At 36.6% G+C, this 19,652-nt stretch overlaps 1 protein-coding gene across 1 annotated transcript in view; it reads right to left on the reverse strand.

The window, feature by feature from the left end:
- RGS12 (regulator of G-protein signaling 12) overlaps positions 1–19,652 on the reverse strand; it is an 89,806-nt gene that overhangs the window by 28,204 nt on the left and 41,950 nt on the right. Inside the window, exons 4-7 of the mRNA XM_010583515.1 lie at positions 15,504–15,525; positions 7,362–7,531; positions 4,065–4,157; positions 2,728–2,871 (exon numbers count right to left, since the gene is read on the reverse strand). Coding sequence (XP_010581817.1) covers positions 2,728–2,871; positions 4,065–4,157; positions 7,362–7,531; positions 15,504–15,525 — 429 coding nt within the window. The remainder of the gene's footprint in view (positions 1–2,727; positions 2,872–4,064; positions 4,158–7,361; positions 7,532–15,503; positions 15,526–19,652) is intronic.

The raw sequence follows: 19,652 nt of genomic DNA on the forward strand, positions 1-19,652 counted from the left end.
ATACAAGGGTAGTTAGCAGGGAAAAATGGTAGGTGCAGCCTGCACGTACCAACACAGATGCAAAAACCAAGCTAACTGAAAGCCACAAAATACTTCACCTGTCCTTGAGGTTTTCAAGGAAAGGAAATGTATAGAGGTTACACTCAACAAATCACAGTATTTTAAGCTAAATGCAGTTTGTGCCCCCAAAATATAAGACACTATTTTACAGTGCAGCTAACCTTAAATACCTTAAATTTAATACAGTTTCAGGATGAAAAACAAAGCTTTTCAGAGTTTTCTGTCACAGAATCTAGCACCAAAAGAAGGTAAAATTGTTATTCCATGCTAGGTAGTTCTCTGCAATATTTTCTTTTCTTCTTCCGAAGGGACACAAAGACAGTTACTGCGGATATGAAATCCGTAGATTAAATACACTTAATACAGCAAAAATATTCCAACCTTTTAAACTTTGCTGGACAGAGTGATGACAGCTTAACTACTTTATCTTGAGCTGATCATCATCTGCCCTATTATGTTGCTAGCCCACGCTACAAACCCAATTTCCTGCATTTAGCATTATTATCATATTAATTTACACATGTAAATTTACACTAAATTCTGCTTTTTGGAAAAACCTAGCAGATGCTATTTCTTCTTCTTACAAATGAGAAAGAGAAATATAGCTTATAAAAGCATAATTTGAACTTTACACGTAAACAAGGGTAGAAAAACCTAAATCCATTTATGCAACTCCACATGAAGTAAATGATACTTTATTCTTATTTTAGTATCTTCAGGTGACCTACGCTGTCTTGCATCCAGAAACACTCAAAATACTTGTTCTTATTCTATTACAAGAAAAAGTGAAATCCAGCTAGACATTTTGGCTACATCCACACTGTCATATTACCCCACCTCTAACAACAGGCTCAAGGGCAAATTTGTCGGGCTATGGACAGAAAGCAACTTCCAGCAGCATTCCCAACAGGCCGTGCTCGAGAGCTGATGGTTTTGGCAGTGCTTTCCAAGGCACTTTCCCACACACTCTTCTGCAGCTCCACTGCAGCCTTACAGCAACACTCCCTGTTCCCCAGCATCACGTAACACTTACCCAATGACCACCACAGATCAGCACCCTTGCATGCTGTATAGTTCAGCGCTGACATCTTAAAAATCTTGTGAAAGACCACAAATGCAGAGCCTTCGCATTATTAATACGGTGTCACCACCGCAAGCTGAACTTTGAAGGTCTGCGGGTGTGTAGTGCTAACTACCCACACCTACAGTTCTGTGTTCCCGAGGTCATACCACCCACCAGGGCCACAAAAGCGATCCACTGCAGAACCACCACTTAGGGAAACCAAGATATTAAGGGCCACCAAGGCAGCCAGTTACCCAGCACCGACCTCAGCCAGGCAACACACCTCCACCGGCACATCTAAACTCCAAGGCCGCTTACTCTGGCAGAAGTAACTCTCATCCTGCTTCCCCTAATTTTTCCGTGGGAGGAACAGGCCCCGACTGAGAGATCTGATGGGAGAACTACAGAGGCATTGACAATTTGAGATAAGGGGGCCAGGTCCAGACAGGCCACGTGGCTGGGATTAGACCCACAGCAGCACTTCACATCAGCATTTTCACCCACCTGATGAGCCCTCCAACCTAAGGACGCAGCGTTTTCAAAGAAGGAAGAAAACCTGCATCAGCCCAGCCACCAGGCTTATAAGAGCACCGTCTGCTCCACCAAACAACTGGGAGAGGATGAAGAGGAATTCAGGCATGGGCTCCACAAAGCCAAGATGAGGAACAGATGAAAAAACATCTGGGAAGATCGTGGCTGGTGATTCCCACAGAAGCCTCAGGCCGTGGTAGGTGCATGGGGGGTAGCTGCAATGTTGTAATGCTAGAAGCTACCAGCCCAGCAGTTAGACCTACCTTTCTACCTCCACTTCACAGATGGAGGAAGATACTATACCCACCTGCTCAGATTGCCCCAAAAGCATGCGATCTGAGGTTGTACGAAGACTGTGACCTGCTTCATTTATTCAGTTCAAACTATATCCTTGATTTCTGAGTAACACGATCTCAAAATTAGTTCTACTAACAAATTGTTAGGGTGGGAGAGTTACCAAACAGATTACTTAGGAGAAAAAGAAACTTAAATTCTACAGAAAACGTAAAGTGTATCCTCTTGTTCCATAACTGTTCTGTTCTGAACATCAATAATTATTTAAAATACATCCACTTCAGAGGTCTTCAGGCAGCAACGGTTTTAACAAGCTCTTTGTCTGACAGTTCTATTAAAGCATAAGGGAAGGACTCCTTTAATACACAGACATACTGTACAAACCACTTTAACCAAAATTAGACACTATTTGTGTACACAACTGTCCACTAAAGAAAAGAATAAGCAATCATACGCAAACACCATATGCGATGGTGTTGCAAGACAAGGAATTATTTACTTGCACTAAACTTTCATTTCAATAATAGTACTTTTCAGATTATTTTTTAGTTAATGGAAATTTTCTGTACCTATGCAAATGTACAGAAAACCAGACAAGCAGCCTTCCATTATACAGCCTTTTTCTATTCTGCTAACAGAATCTATATGATCTTGACTTCGATGTCTTTTTATACACAGTAAAATATACAGCATGTGAAACCACTTGTATAGATTTTAAAGTACTTCAAAGGAAAAGATAATAGACATAAATGTACAGAAGTCAAGTTTTCTATGGTTACCTGAAGTTGCTGTTCCTTGAACATATCTGGATGCGGAGAATTGAGAATATCATCTGCCAACTGTGCCTGGCTATCAATATTAACTGGGGTTGTAGCTTTGCTACACAAAAACTTACTGAAGATCTCCCGAGCTCTGTAAGAAAGCTACAGAAAAGAAATGCTAAATGTATGTCTGCTTTAAAACCATATTTTTAGACAGGCATTTCCTACACTGATATATTCCACCCCAAAATATACAGCCATTCTAGTTTTCTTAATATAGAAGCATTTTTCATTTAACAGCTTTTGTTAGTTTTAGGCATATAAATAGGGTTTCTCCTTTAAAATTACAAATATTCATCAAATATTTCTTAAGCAGTAAAAGTTGCCATCAAATAAAAATTATTATTTTCGCAGTTTGATAATTTTAGAAGTGAAACACATCAAATGCTGTCTTACAAAGGAGAATACATTTTCTAGATTTTAGAGCTTTTACATAACTGTTACTATTTAAATAAATCCTCTAAGCTTCAATTTCTAGAATTTAGAAAAAGGTAAGTATATATATATGAATATTTACAGTCAAAACCATTCATGCTCTATTTTTAACTTGTTTACTTTGAAACACCCACATTCTGAAAATAATGAAAAAACCACCAAACTGAGCTCAGAGCCCTTAAGGGTGGTGTTCAGAAAATACATTGTTCGAAGACAGAAGAAAGTGGGGAAAAAAACCTCAATTGTCTACAAAAGAGCAAAGAGGGACTTGGAAGATGAAACCGTTTCCACAGTGTAAACCTGACTAGATTTGTCTGTGGTATAGACGAAGTGTTGCCAACCTGCACAACATTCAAAATCACCAAAACTGCCTGACCAATGTAGGACTATCTTAAAAGGATGAGATGAAGATTCTCATAATTTGTGAACAAACATGACTACACTTAGAGCAGGAGATATATCTAAGCTAGTTATAAACACATTATCTTGGCTAGTGAAGGCAGTCCAGCTGAAAGAGCACACCAGAGGCTAATTTTCACCTCTCCTTGACACGTTAAATTAACTTGCTCTGCACTCCCTTGCACTGGGCTGCTGCAGCTAGACGTTTTTCAACATCCAGTATACCTTAGCTCATTTTTACAGAGCTACCTCTGCAATTTACTGCAGTCTAAATATATCCAACATCCTAAACTTGGGACAGTGCTCTCAGGGGACTGAGAAAATTAGACTGAGGCTCCATCCCTATTTTAATGAAGTCACAGTACAAAGACCAAGCACAGCTCCAATAATTTCAATAATCTTGAAGAAGTAACAATTTTTGAAGAAGCAACACCATGTATTGAAATACAACATTGACTTACCTCTTTTTTATCATGTGCAGGTACATGGTTAAAATATTCACAGGCCTGCCAAAATAAAATATTTTCTTCACTAAATTCTTTCCGTAGAAATTCCTATGGGAAAAATAAACAAATAAATAAATGTCTCAAAGAAACGAAGTTACTTGCCATTTCAAACAACATATTTATAATGCTTGATAAGTTTGTGTAATGGTAACATTTCAATCAGTCTCACAGTCTAGTTTTCTTCTAAAGTAAAAATCAATGCATGTCCAATATATGCCTAGTGCTTCTCCTCTTTCTCGTTTCTTTTTAAATGTATACAATTGAGAAGAATCCATCAAGTTACAATCAAATCATTTGCACATACAAAGTTTGAAACTTCATGTTAAGTAGTGTATAAACTAGTGATTAAACTTTTAATAAAAATTTAAATAATTTATAACTACATTTAAAAATTACACTGTAAAACAGCTGTCTTTAACTGCAGTTCTACTAGTATAACACAGTAGATGTTTATTGAGCAGGGCCTGTAATCAATTCTGTATTCATTACAGCATCCTTCTGCATCACATGGCAACTACAAAAAATCTTTTATCACTGCTTGTTGATGTGGTTACATGGGTTCTCCTTGGAAAATACATTCTTAGAGGAAAAAAAAAATCTCCCAGTAGAACACACAATAATCAGGACATTTATATTATAGCACCCAAAAGTCCAAATGAAGACTGGGATCCCATTCAGTTGGGAAACTGTACAACCGCAAACTGTCCCTGACTGAAACCTGTTTAATTTCATATTCTCTCAGCATATGTTTCTTGAAAGCATTTTAACCATTGGGGGGGGGGTGAACTTGGTCCTCTAAAAAAATTATCTAGGCACTCATGTAATTGGAACAATGCTTGTTTATACTGTAGAGCTTTAGGTATCGGTGTTTAATTAGAAATTTCACTTTATGTCAGCACACAAGCCACAACCTTCACTCAAGTGTCACACTGGTATCACTTAAGCTTCCTTAACATACGAGGCAGTCCCAGGAAGGAGTGTAAGAGTAATCTTCACAGAAATACTTAAAACTTAACTTTATTTGTGCTTTTTAGAGTTACACAGAGTTTAGGGAGTCCAACTGTAAGAAAGCAATTGAGATAAACTACAATACAGGGAGTCTAAAACCACTAGCAAGCTCTCAATTTAAACTAGAAGTTCTTCAGATACTTAACCTGAGACACCAACTGTATAAAAGACAATCCAGAGAGTAGCCAGGGGACATTTCTGCATTTTACATGTAATTACAGATTAAAAGAGAATCAAATTAGTGAGCAGGAACTGGAACCCAACTGCCTACTTCCCCACTCAGTGCCTTCACTACGAATCTACAGTCAATCTGCTGCTTGCTTTCTTTCTGGCCGCATGATTTGGGCACAGCTGGCTGTACAACAATTCTACTTCATCAGGAAAACTGAGCGGTGCCCCAGTTGGAACATTATGTAGCCTAGCAGTTGTCACACGTGGCTGGGAAGCTGGAGATGTTGGTTTGAACCACTTGAGGAGGGAACTTGCAATCAGGTCTCTCACTTCCTGGATGACTGCTCTAATCAGCAGACTATTATGCAAAATGTGAGTATTTGCAAAACATGCAAAATCTCTTCTTCTTAGAGAGTAATTCCTGCTCTGTGACAAAGCTGTCCTCAGGAAAGGCCTATGCATGCTGAATCCCAAGTGCACCAAGATGCTTACTGTGTAATCACGAATTAAACGCTGATGCTTCAATGTTCTTGAATACTGGCAGAAATCTGTAACTGCACAGCGTTACGATAACCAGGTTGCAAGTAAATTTAAGCAACGGCTCCGGATCTCTCCCGGGCCTCAAGAAAATGGTGGTGCACACAAATTTCAACATTCCCTAATTGTTCTTTAAATTGGGTACTTCTTTAACACATGCACTTTTGCAATGTTTATAAAAATAATTTCTAATTAAAAGAATTTTAAACTTCCTAATTAAAAGAACTTTAAAACTTCCTGAATATCTGACGTTGCCTTTTGCTGAAATGAAATGTAACTTTCACCCTTTAATCTGAAAATTTATAAAATGACATTAGCTACTTTCTAAGTTTTTAATCTAAGTTTTGAACTTTCATAGTACTGAAAAATTACTGCAGCAATTTTTTAAGTGTACATAAGTAAGTTTTCTGATGGCTAACAAGTAATTAGAAAAGACAACTAAACTTTCAGTAGCACCCCCACAAACTACATCCTTTTTCAGGTGGACTCTAACATCACATCAGAATTGTAATTTTTCTTTCAGCCTGACGAGAAGTCTCAGTATCTAAGCAGAAATGCTAATAACCCTTAGGCTACTCTGCTAAGAGAAATGGAAAGACAGGGATATACTATTTTGCTTTCATCTTCTCTGTTTCCTCAAACAGGTCTTCACCATTAATGTGGTTTTTGGGTCCCCACACCAGTTAAGATGGAAGTCTGCTTATTAATCATTTTGGTATTTTAATACTTTTGTATCAAGTGAAGGAGTCTTTCTGAGTTACTGCAGATTCCAATAATCTAAATCTCCTACACCACAGGTTTTGTTATATTCTCTTTGTGAAAATTATCTGGGTAGCACAAACTGTCCTTGTGTAACATATTCAGAACCAGCAACATACTCTCAGTGCAATAATGCAAAAGTGTATACAGCTCAATTTCCTTACATGTTAAAGTAGACATGATGCTATTTACAACTTCATAAATGTGCTGTGAAGAAGCTTAATTTAAGCTTTACAAATACTCAACAGTATTCCTGCAAGCTGCGGCTTTAACCAGTGCTCTTAGCTACCTTAATTAGTTCTAAAAGATATTTCTAAAAACCTTTTGCAGGAAGATAAGCCACTATATAATTGAAAAAATCTTCTACGTGGCTTCCAACATTTCAGTAGGTAAACGTGAATAGATTACCAATTCTTAGGAAACTACTGAAACTACTGGCTTTTTCTTGTACAAAGGCTACAGATATAAATATAACAAAATGTAATTGTTTCACAAAATGGGGAAGCTTTCTAAAAGCTCAGATGCAAAGCAAAATATAGCCTCCATTTTTATTTGAAACTTTTGCTATCCAGAAATGGATAGCAATATGTGTGAACTCTTACTGAACTGTGAACCAGTTCAAACTTAGAAAGATGCTCACATAACAACCATGTAAGAATGAACTCCTATCTCTTGTCCTATGTAAGGTCAGTGTCAAGAAAGAAAAAAGAATACAGGAGAATTACTGTAGCAGTATCAGGTATTTTGAAAGGCCTTTTATCATCCCTCAAAACTTACTGAAAAATATTTAACACCAACAGGATCCTGAAGAAGACGCTCAAATGAAACAGCCCAGCTTGCAACTCGTCTTTCTCGAAGTCGTCGACAGCTCTGTACACTGGGAAGACTAGCATTGCTACTGAGGCTGTTTTCACTGATGCAGTCTTTCAAATCAGTACTATTCAGCTCTGTTAAAAAAAATGAACAAATCTGTCAATAAAGTATCATTCACTTTTAGTCTTCAGCATTGTTTACTTGATTTATCACACTTCCTGCTCAAGCACACAGTACTGCAGACTTCAAAATATCCCTTCCAATTTTCATTAGGAGCACCTGCATAGAAAAAACAACCCCAAACATCTCTCGATTTTCTTCTGTTCCACTGCAAAGAAAATTAAATTAGTGTCTTAAAAGCAATCTCCTGCCAGAAGCACAAGGGGCAGGCACAAAAGGTAATCTTTTTTCTTGCTCCATAGAATAAAATATTTTGGACAAATTTTCTGCTCACATTTCTCACCACATGGACTGCACTCCTTCATAAGATTATCCAAGGAAGGTAGACCTTCAAGAACGCACCATTCACCAGAAAGTGGGCAAAAACCTATTTGGTGATAGGAGATAACAAAGTTTCATACACTCTTAAATCAGTAAAGACAGGGACTCTGTGAAGTTTTTCATTGAAATGAAAGAACCCTGTTAAAGACTGAAAATTTAGGAAAGGAGTCAACTGAGGAAAAGAATACTAAGGAAAATGAGCTAGTAATGGATGCCTTCCTCATCCACAGCAAGTACAGGTATCAAACCATAGATCCTCAATTTCTTATGGTTTCTGATAAAAGCAGGGATCCGTGACTCTCTTCCAGAGTCGTGCCAACGTAGTGCAATAATCTACAGAACCCAAGCTGAGAAATGAACAGATTCTTTAGATCTTGAAAAAACAGAAGTGCTTTTTTAATTCTGAAAAACAAATTAACAAGAAACCATAGTGAATTCAGGAAAACACAACCTTGTGTCACAGCGTAACTAATAATTTCAAGTATTAACCCCAGATTACCTTTGTCACATATCAGTAAACAGAATACACACAAAAAATTCTCAAAGCGACTACTTGTTCACGGAAGTGCAAAGGTGAAAGAAATGACTGCTCCATGTAAAAGAGGGAACTGTATACAAGAGTCTTACTCACAAACTTGTCATTTAGTTGTTGCATGCCCTTTTACAAATCACCGCTCTTTCCATCTCTCTGTTTACACAAATGTAAAATTGGTATAGTTGTACTCACAGATACACAATTCACAGAGGTGATCTGAGGTTTAATTAATTGTGAAGATACAACCAAATAAAGCCTGAGCTACCTGGTCTGATCTCCTAACAGACCCTGCTTTGAACAGGAGGAGTTGCACTAGAGAGATGCCAAACTGAATGAGATTCTGTGATGAAGGGATAAAAAAAAAGCAGACATTCTATTCTTTGAAAAATTAGCAGTAATAGATGTGAGAAAAGAATATCCTCAAATAAAATCAATGGTATCTTCAATAATTCTACGCCAAACAGAAAAGCAAATATACAGCTCACTATAAAGGTAAACTGATTGAGAAAACTGAATTCACAAGCAGTAAGAAATGGCCTATTCTTCACAGGGACATTTTTTTTGTTGTTTATTTGCCTCAGTTAATCACCTGGACTCACTAAAGCAAGAAGTAATTTCACCAAAATTACTACTTTATAAGATCTCCCAAGGTCTCCTTTTCTGTTATATATATTTCAAAGCACTTTGCATTTCCAAATTCTATGTTACAAAACATTACTGTTGCTCCCTGGAAGTATGAACTTTGAAAAAAAGGACCATTTAAAGATGGTTATAAGCATAGGGAAAAAGTTGTAAAGATAGTTGTAAAGATATGAAAAATTTTAAAAAAAGTTCTGGAACTTCATTTTTAAATGTGTTCTGTAGCTCAGAAATATTTACTAAGATGTAACAGTCAACTACTGCAAATTTCTGTAAGCAAAGACACAATAAGACACAATAAGACAAAGAGACAGAATTAGATTAGGCAAGAATGAAAATGTAACTTTATATTTTCAACAAGGATAATATTTAAGGACCATAATAACACATCAGGTATTTAAATATTTTTCTTTGCCTAATCATCATATTAACCAGAGCTAATTAAAAACACTCAGCAAATAATGCCAAATTTTCTTATAATGAATATTTATTCACTTTTTCCTTTAAGATGTATGAAAGAGCATAACCAAGTCAACTGTTAGCTTCATTAGAGAATATCTGTCACCACAGTGAAACTATTGTGAAAGAACCTAATGTGAATCTGAAGAGAATTATATCTAAATTTATTATCTGAAGTATTTTGCTTTAACTCTGCAGGTGGATATGTTTTATTTTACAGTCCAGGATATAAATAGACGCCCACCTCTAGATCAATCTGGAACAGTTTCAGATACTGCCTCACTCCTAGAGGGTTCAGTCCCCAGCGTTCTCCAGCGATGAACGATGAAAATTTCCTAGTTCCTTTCAGGCTAAATCAGAAAGGTAAACTCATCCCACATACCAAACCGTTTAAACCCACTTGGCTGACAGAGGGAAATTAGGGAGTAGCCACACAAAGCGCCCAGCTCTAATTCCACAAGTCACAGTGCCTTAGGACTCAGAAGGGATTGCAAGATGGGCGGCACAGCAGTCATTACCGGGTCAGCTTCACCTTCCTCCCTCCAAGTGGCAGCTGTTCAATTTCCCCATGGCAGGCAGGAAGACCAAACTGCAATTACAGTCTCTGGGTGTTTACACCAGTGGGTGACTGCTAACTACCTTTAATTGCTAGCAGCTGCTCCCTCTCGCCAGCTTGTCAGAGTTACATTTGCTCTAAACTACACAGAGGTCTGGTTCCTCTGATATGCTGCCGACTCTGGAGGTCCCAGGAAAACAAATGAACCAAAATAAGACTGCATTTTCAACAACTTTGAGAGCTACTGGCACAGGTCCTCCAATGTGTTAAAGCGGCATTAAGGGATTACTCATTCACAGTAAACTGTCTCTGTTCTGGTGGACTTTATTTAGCTAATTCAGATTTTTTCAGAAAGAACTATTTGAATTCATACTTAACCCTGACACTGCTTTGTTTTCCCTTAAAGCAAAAATGCGGTCAGGTAGCTTTTAAAATCTGTACAGATTTCTGCTGGGGTACCTGTCAACCTGAAAACAATACAGAACAAGGTTGTTTCCAAGAAAAGGTTATTCTAGTTTCTTTTACCACATAGATCAACAGTTGCAATTAAAACAGTTACAGTCTAGTGCAGGTATACCATTTAGAATCAGAGAAAAAGAAAGGTCAGATGGGAAGAAAAAAACCTCATGAACTGTAACACTAGTACACAATTTATCCAAATCACACTTAAATGAAAACTGTATAAGCTGTAACTCCTGCTGCACTCCGCTTCCAGAGGAATGTTTCCAATAGAAGACTTCAGTGTCAGGTTTCCCGACTCTCACGACTCGTGCATTCCTAGGTACACACAGCCCACCTTGGAAAGCAGGAACTTTCCAACCGAGTCACATATTTCATCTAATGAGCACTCTGTGGTGATCATTAGAGGAAAGATAAAGCCCTGATTCCCACCCTCAAACTGTTCTAACCACAAGGCTGTTGACAAGAAGGAGGCCACTTTGCACAAGTGTTCAAAAAAAGAAAAGTAGCTATTGGGAATCTCAGGGTGTCAGAGGAGTTTACTGTGAAAATCCCAACACAGGTACACAGACAACTTAGCGGTGTTGTGAAGTTTCCTAATGCCTGCCTTTCTCCTTCCTGTGTGGAAGCACCGACTCATCTCTCATTACCCGTAAAAGGAAGCTCTTTATTCAAGCATCCTGAATCCCAGGGACCTACATTTATTTCTGTTCTCTTCAAGAGCCACCGCACCTAGTGAGGAAGTACTACTTTCTGTGCAAACTCATTCAGTTTCATTTATTACCTTCTTCAAATACAGAATTGACACAGAATGCTTTCTAAATAACCTCAAAATCCAATATTTTACACCTTTTGTGTTTACACATTCTGTGGAGGGTCTTGGTTTTATTTATTTCACAAAAACAGCATTATGTAAGAAAATGTAGCCATTTGATCAACTAAAATCTTGTAAGTATTCAGGATAAGATGGCTTGGAAAGTTTTGATTTAAATCATATAAAGCAGTAAGTCTGAATACAATTAATTAAGGATATTTTTGTATGCATTTGTTTATAAAATCCACACACATTTTTCAACCTACAAATAGTTTTTATTATTGTGAGAAGCTACACGTATTCCTTGTAATCATCGGAACGCATACATTCATATAATTAACATACTCCATTTAATCACTAAATACATTACCTGGATAAAGCTGATAAGAACCACTGTGGTGCCACTTAATCAAATACTTCAAGCCATTCACTGAAAGCCATCCTTCTGAATCCATACCAAGTTCAGCTGTAACGTCCCAGAACCCATTGGGTGCGGATTAGTTGTACTGTGCGGCACATTGTTCCTCCGCAGCTTTGGGATAAGGGAAGCTAACGCATTTCCCCCCAGCAATTCCTGGTAGCCTCTAACACCATTCTAAACAAACTGATTCTTTACCCTCATGGCTTCAAGCAGAGAAAAGCAATAGTATACTTAACACAAAGCATTATAAAATGCTACATAAATAATTTAATGAAAAGACCTTTTGCCACTGCTGCTAAAGGAACTTGAATTATTTATGTTACAGTGGAACGCAGCTACAGCAAGCATGCACTGCCAACGTAACTGACAAATAAGTCATATACCTGTTGGAGGAAACGATCCATCTGTATTTAGAGTATTAAAAGTGTAAACAGTGTTTTGTTTTACTTTGGACTTCATTGCGGATTATTTGCTCTACCTTCTTTAGTTACTTTTTAAAATGCAGTTTTACATTATTTATTATTGTAAACGTCAGTTTCCTTTCAAAACAGTCTTTAAGAACACTTTTCCTTATGAAAATTCTTTCCAGGTGACGAACACTAAAACCAAAAATCAGCAGAAACTACAGCAAAGTAGTGTCTTAGGAAAAAGACATGCCTATAATATCTGTTATGCTTTCAGTATTTGGAAATAATAGACTTCAGCTTTGTGGAACTGATCTCTGTAGGAAATAGCAGGTAAGAACTGACTTAGACATTCTCAGTAGCTCAGATACCTTACCACCTGTCTGTCTGGAAGATGAATGATGATGTACTTCTATTGCACATCCCTTGATCTTAAAGTTTTCCCTTTGTAAAGTTCTGCCTGGGTATCGATAGTCAAAGTCAGACATTAGCTGGGGACTGTTGATCATCCCTGTGATGATTCAGATGGCACAGTGCTCAAAAACATCAGCTGCAGCCTGCACGCTGTGTACGCACTCCCGCTATTCCTGCAGTCAGCAGGAATGGACAGTTTCCGAGATGGGAAATAGGAGAATCTGCTAATTACAGGTTGTTGTAGTAACATAAAATGGTTTCTGCCATTCCTAGAGCATAGGTGCTGCAGATTAATAGCAGTGATCTTGCATCTAAGCATTATTACGGTTCACATTCTGATTGTCTGCAATTCATTAAGCAGATCAATTACAGTTAAGAGTTGCTACTGGTCGGCATCTCTGGAAACAACACTAATTCAAGTACCTATACCTTTTACACGTTACCTATCTTGCAAAGCCCAAGTGCACAGTTTTGGCTGATGAGAACATCCCAGCCTTGCACGAGGTGAGTTACCATGTAAAATAAATGCAACAAGGGGTAGATGGTTTCCAATGTAATAAAAGCCGTATGACATGAGGCTTCATTGACCTTGGAAAGAAAATGTACAGAGAGCTGTCATGCCTCCTATTATACTGAAGGGATGTATATAAACACATAATAATTACTTTTTACACATCAATTTTTCTTCCCAGACTAAAGCTGAACAACAGTATTTATAGTACCTAGTTATATGTACAAATACTAATATTAAGATTTAGTCTAGGAAGGGAAGTATGCACTGCTATACTAATGGTTACACTAGTGAAAACTTCTCTAATCTAGACATGCCCTAAACTGTGTAAATCTGTGGATCTATTAATGAATTAGTGAGATTAGAGAATACCGGAAAAATTTCAGTGCTGTGACATATTCCATAAAAGTGAAAGCCTGAAAACATAATTCAGACATGAATCAGAGCTTTTTGTTCAATGCAGCTCTAAATGAAATTCATTAGGATTTTATTTCATTTCACTTTTTCCGGTTACAGTCTCTCTGGTTCTTATTTTTCCAATCTACTTTCTAGGTGTTTAAGCATTGATTCAATATTATTCAATATAGTTCGACTACCACTGTTTACATAAATACACCCCCCCCCCAAGTAGCATTTAACAATGAAGAGAGAGTCCACGTTAAATCTTCAGCACTAGCTGAAAAAATAGGTCATACAACTCAACAGAAAAATGCATATACTTAGTGTCTGTTCTTTCACCTCTGCAAGCTACAAGGGCCTTAGATTTCTATGACTTCACAAAACTGTATAGAATTAATTGTGAAAACACAATTACCTACAGAATTGGAATGAAACACAAAAGTCATATTGGAAGAACTGAAAATAAGTCAGATCTTTAAAATAAATTTTCAGCTGGAAGCATAAAAAGCTTGAAATGACCGTCATACAAGTACTATCACAGAGATCTCTAAGCTAGGATAGGCAACAGAAGTAAACCAATTTTCATTAACATGGAACAAGAACCCTTGTGGAGACAAGATGCCGGTACACTCCTTTTTTTTAAAAAGGATCAATTTTTTTGCCCCTCAGCACCTGGAACTTTTGTGCTTTGTCTTGATTTTTATATCAAACAGGTAACATCAGGGGAAAAACCATTTTTCCTGAAAAAACATAGGCTACATTTATAAAAAGAAGGTAGAATAGACACAATTATTTTCTGTTTCCTTCTTCTGTCACTTTGCAGACAAGACAGATACAATATAGACTCTATCTTCTCATCTAGACAGAAGTACTGTTACAGCAGTAGACTGTGTCAGCAGTAGAGCAGGAAAATACCTGACAAAGCCAGCCAGCCATTGGAAAATGGCTCTGTCAAAAGCACCAAAACAGTACTGTTTCTCTCAACTGTAGTTGTAGTTTTGCAAGGAATCAGAAATTAGGACACAATGGAGTTTTGTGAATGTTATTGCTAATTTTTCGTTTACATTTGCACACAATATAAAAAATTATCCTTACCATTCAAAGTATTTCTTCAATTTCACTGCACTAGTTAGAGCAACACAGTTTGTCCCCTTTTTATTTAATAAAATTGTCTTGTACTGTTGTCAAAGAATAGCAAACATAATAATACGTAAGTGAGCTTCTCTGCAGGATCAAGTGAACCAACTCCTGCCAAGCAAGACAAGTGAGAAAAGCCATCTCTTGTATGCCCTAAACTATACAAATTCCTTTATTCCATTACGGAAGCATACTTAAACTGTTTCAATTAACTTCAAAGGTTCAAAGAAATCATCTTCTAATGTTTAACAAAGAGTGGACGTCCCTTAAAACATTAAAGCCATGTTAAAATCAACACAAACAAGCTTAGGTGACATAAAGTAGAGTTTAGTTAGAAGTACTCCAGAACTGCAAAAGCTCCATGCTGGGATTTTACAAATACCAAATTACTTACCCCCTTCTCAAAATGCATCACACTGTAAAGAAATTTCAACCTCAACAAACGCACCAACACAGCTTACAACTTAGGAGTTAGAACATATCTCTTCAAAAGCAAACAGGGTATGTAAAGCACAATAAAAGAGAGAACAAGATTTTATCTGCCATCCAATTATACAAAAGTCTACCAGCTCTGCCTCTTTATTATTATGAATGAAGAAGCCTAGTTATAATAAAAACGTGCATATATAGAGAGATGTGCCACAAAAAAAATTATGCAAATGAATCAGTGAAAGTATGTGAACATAATCCTGCAATATTTTCACTGGCACAGTTCCAAAAGAAGTCAGAGTTCTGCACCACTTTGGACTCACATCTTGTATCTTGTAATATATCACCTTATTTACCACATATTATGTTGCTTAATGTGGAAAATTGATTCTTTTTCATTATGAAAGTAAAAACAAGTTTCAGCTTACCTCCATCAGAAACAGTTGCTGACTGCAATAAGAAAGAGAAAAATAAGTGTTACTTAAGTTTCATGGTAAGTATTAGAAATCTCTGAGCTTCACATAATATTTGAAATGTTAGCTACCTACATGTATCATCTTATTAACAACAGATAACATAAGAGAGGAAAATCTAAAGAAACCAGCTGTTACTTTCCCACAGGTGTTTCCTCCCCACCACAAAATTCACCCCAGGCCTTTTAACCACCGTCCTGGAACTTGATCCCACTAATATTTACTGGACGAAGTACTCCTCCTTTGAATAGCTACATTGCTTCCAACAGCCCTAATTCTTAGATGAATCGAATCAGTCGGTTGGTGAATGGGAGAAAGCAGATACCTTAAAACTGACCTGCAAGGACTTAAAATGAAAACAACACTTCATATACTTTATTTTGCTGCAATATCTGGAGTTATGCGGAATCAAAATTAAAATTTGGTATTTTGTCAGTCAGATGACCCTGAAAACTTCCCCTGCCTATCACTGCTGACCTCAACAGAGCCAAAAGGACGTTAAGAGTGTTTCCAATAAGCTAGGTAAGAACTCCTCACCATCTCTACTAGCATTTTACATCAAGTTTTCAAGGACAATTAGTCTTCTAGTGAAATGTTGAAGTTTATGTGTTTATCCACCCTAAACTTCTCACCTTTGATCACAAATTACCTCAAGGCAGCTAACATTTCTGTAAAACCAAGTAGTGACCATTTCCCAAACATGTACTCCAGGGCTTGCACCTTGACACTCAGCTGAGTGAAAGACTGGAAGGACAGCTGATTTTTAGAGTTAACTTTGTATTGATTTTTACTGGCTATTAAAAATTATTATTATTTTAGTTTGAGGAATCTTTTCTTGGTTATTTAAAGTATCCTTGAACCTTTAAGTAACTTTCTAAATAGTTAAAAAGAAACTCTCTTATTTTGTATGGCTCTTTAAAAAGCTAGGAAAGAGTGCCCTATAATATCTACAATTTCTTCAGGACAGAAAACATACAGAAGACAAAACCATACATACATACATAACTCAGAAGAAAAGCTCCCTCTCCATAGTTTGTATTTTCCAGCCTTGGCAACAAACATTCCCTCTCCCCTTCAAAAATCCACAGAAACCTTTAGTAATCCTTAAAAGAATAATATCTTCTCCTTTCTTTCTCTTTTCTTTTCTGTTTCACTGCAGGATCTCATACCACTGTTAACACTACCTGAAGAACTTCACTTGTTATAAACTGATGTGGCCTCACCATTCACATCAGCAGCAGAGGATCTGATCTAGTTTTTAATACAAGTATTCTGGAACTTTCAAAGTCTAAATTAGTCTCTATTGACATCATTCCTCTGGTACTAGTTCAGATAAACACAAGTATATCTTTCATGGAAAAGATCAAAAAAGTGATGGCACTTCTTGTTTAACTACACAAAAATAAATGCTTCTGAATCTGTGAAGCATAATAATATAATCAAAAGTGTATCCAGGCCTCTCACTTTTTTGGATAGGACTGTTTCAGGTATCAAAAAAGTACTTCTGTTTTGGGTACAGTTCTTCAGTGAGACATCTTTTCTACTTCTATTTTGCACATAAGTCTAGCAAGCACATTATGCATTCAGAAGCTGTAACTTAATTCATGTTTGTAATTTAGAAAATTTAATTTACATTACTGAAATGTTTTAAAAATATGATTGCTTCTAATTTCTTATTCACATACTGTACAGAAGAGCTGATGAATAAACAATTTCAATGTCATTTCTCAAAGAATGAAGAAAAGGATGACTCGAAGTAAAGTAATAGTATCATTTTACACATTAGACAGGAAAAAATAAAAATACCTTCAAAACACATACATTTTAGGATGGTCATTTACTTTGGCAGCTTGCATTAATTTAGATTCAAACACCAAGCACAATTCTCCTTCATGTTTTTGAAAGGTATCAAGTAAAATGAATAGGATTCTCATGATAGTAAAAAGAATACTTATACTACTTTTTTCAAAAACTGGGAAGTTAACAATTGTAAAATACCATTTTAAAGGAAAAATTGAGTGATTTCATAGAAAAGCTCAAACATTACAGTAATAGTACCTCTTAATTAGGTTCTATGGACCATGAGATACACTTTTACCTCAATGCATTTAGCATAAGTTAAAGCAGTGAGCTTTCAACACACCATGGGCTGATTTTGTGTGTTTATTTTAAGTGCTTTGGCTAATGCATGTTACATTACATGTATCAACATCTTAAAATCTCTCTAAGCAAGACCTTAGTAATCATTATGTTTAAACATTTAAAAAAAAAAAAAGTATCCATAGGAAGAACAGATTTTCTTATCTAAATATCAATAACCTATTTCTGTGCTATTAAGATATTTCAAATTTCCCTTTGGTTTTGATATATTCCAACTATGTGGTATTTTTTTACATTACAGTGTCACTAAAACTACCCAGTATGTTCCAAGCATTATCAGTTTACTTCTGTAGATCACAGAAGAAAATTTATTTTAAGAACATTTCTCTAAATTCATCTGTGTAACTGAAATAAAGCCACTTAATTCAACAAAACCAGCTAGAAACTAAAGCTTGTAATTATTGTGTAAGAATTCACAGTAAAATGTTCAAAACATGTTTGTGAGTACTTAGAAATCTTAATATAAACTTGTTAGAAATTGCATGCAGTCCACATTTAGACAAAGCAGTTTCTCTTCTAAACTGTTAGGCTGAAACTTGTCTAGATTTGTCCAAAGGTATAAGTTGCAAGACCAGATTTTTTTAAATACTACAATGATCTCATTTTAAAAATTCACTATATGTTGGGGGCTGTTCTTCATTCTTCAGTACTCATGCCTACTGCCACTGGAGGCTCCTCAGGACAAAATTTGATCTATTATACATATAAAATTTGATTACCTGATGAAATTTAACACTCACCACATACATATTAAGAACTGCCTATTAAAAAATATATGTATTAAAAAGCTATAAAATTGAACAGTTCCTGTATGTAGCCATTTCTGAAAGATGAGGAAGGATAGGGTATGACCCCGTGCCAGTTACGGCTAATGTGAAGATTAAAAAAAAAAGTACTTAAGTATTTCATTCCAAATGACAGGACATATATGTATTCATTTTGTGAATGTACATATGAACTATCACCCAGAGGTAAAATCTGATTGCATTCAACCCTCAAATCTTTCACAACCAGATAAGAACTGAAATTGGTTCTTCAAATTACCCTGACTTCCAAATTGGTTTAGGAAAAAGCCCATGGTATATGCCAGGAGTCTGATGGTAACAAACTACTGAAATTTAAAAAATAAATCTAGTTTAGGAAAACTAAAATGTCTTCCAGTATATCTCTTCACGGGAACCCTGCTTGCTCATCTAGCTGGATTAGCAGCTGAGGTATACAGACACACACACACACACACACATGCTGCAAATGTGGAGGATGCAACTTGCTTCCCTGAACCTCAGGGCAAGATCTTGATCCCTGTGATCCAAGTGAGGAGCTCAGTGCCAGGGCCAGCAAGCTGAACAGTCGCTTCCCAGTTATCATACACCATAAAAGATGTTCCAGGTCTCTGTAAACTGGCAAATGCTTCAGCATATATCAGATAGCATAAAGTTCTGATTAAGAGAAAACATGCAAAATTTCTCTTTGTATCATCTCTCTTTGCTGGGTGGAAAAACCAGAAGGGCCCACCAGTTTTCTGACGTCGTGTTCAGGATCTGCTTGCAACAAATCTAAAAGAATATTAGCTTACGATAATTAACAGGGAGAAAACTACTTTGTGAGTACATAATTATTTTTTTTCCAGAATAGAAATAGACAACATAGTATCTTGCACCAACAACAGGGTAAAAAGGCAGAGAGGGCATAAAGGAGAATAATTCATAAGGTTGAAACAACCTGTATCTTTTAGCTTTCATGGTCTATAACCTGCTAGATGTGTGCACCACTGCATGAAACTAGTCTGATGACATCTTTCAGTTGACGGAAACTCTTACCCAGAAAATCCACTTACTTCCATTTTACATGGATCAGGTCCCAGGAAACTAAGTACTGTCAAAGTCTGCCATAATACCATAATGCAGAAAACCTCAAAATACCCCACCTATATACCAGACATTA

This window comes from Haliaeetus leucocephalus, unplaced genomic scaffold (assembly GCF_000737465.1).
Source record: "Haliaeetus leucocephalus isolate CR32 unplaced genomic scaffold, Haliaeetus_leucocephalus-4.0 Scaffold906, whole genome shotgun sequence".
NCBI lineage: Eukaryota > Metazoa > Chordata > Aves > Accipitriformes > Accipitridae > Haliaeetus > Haliaeetus leucocephalus.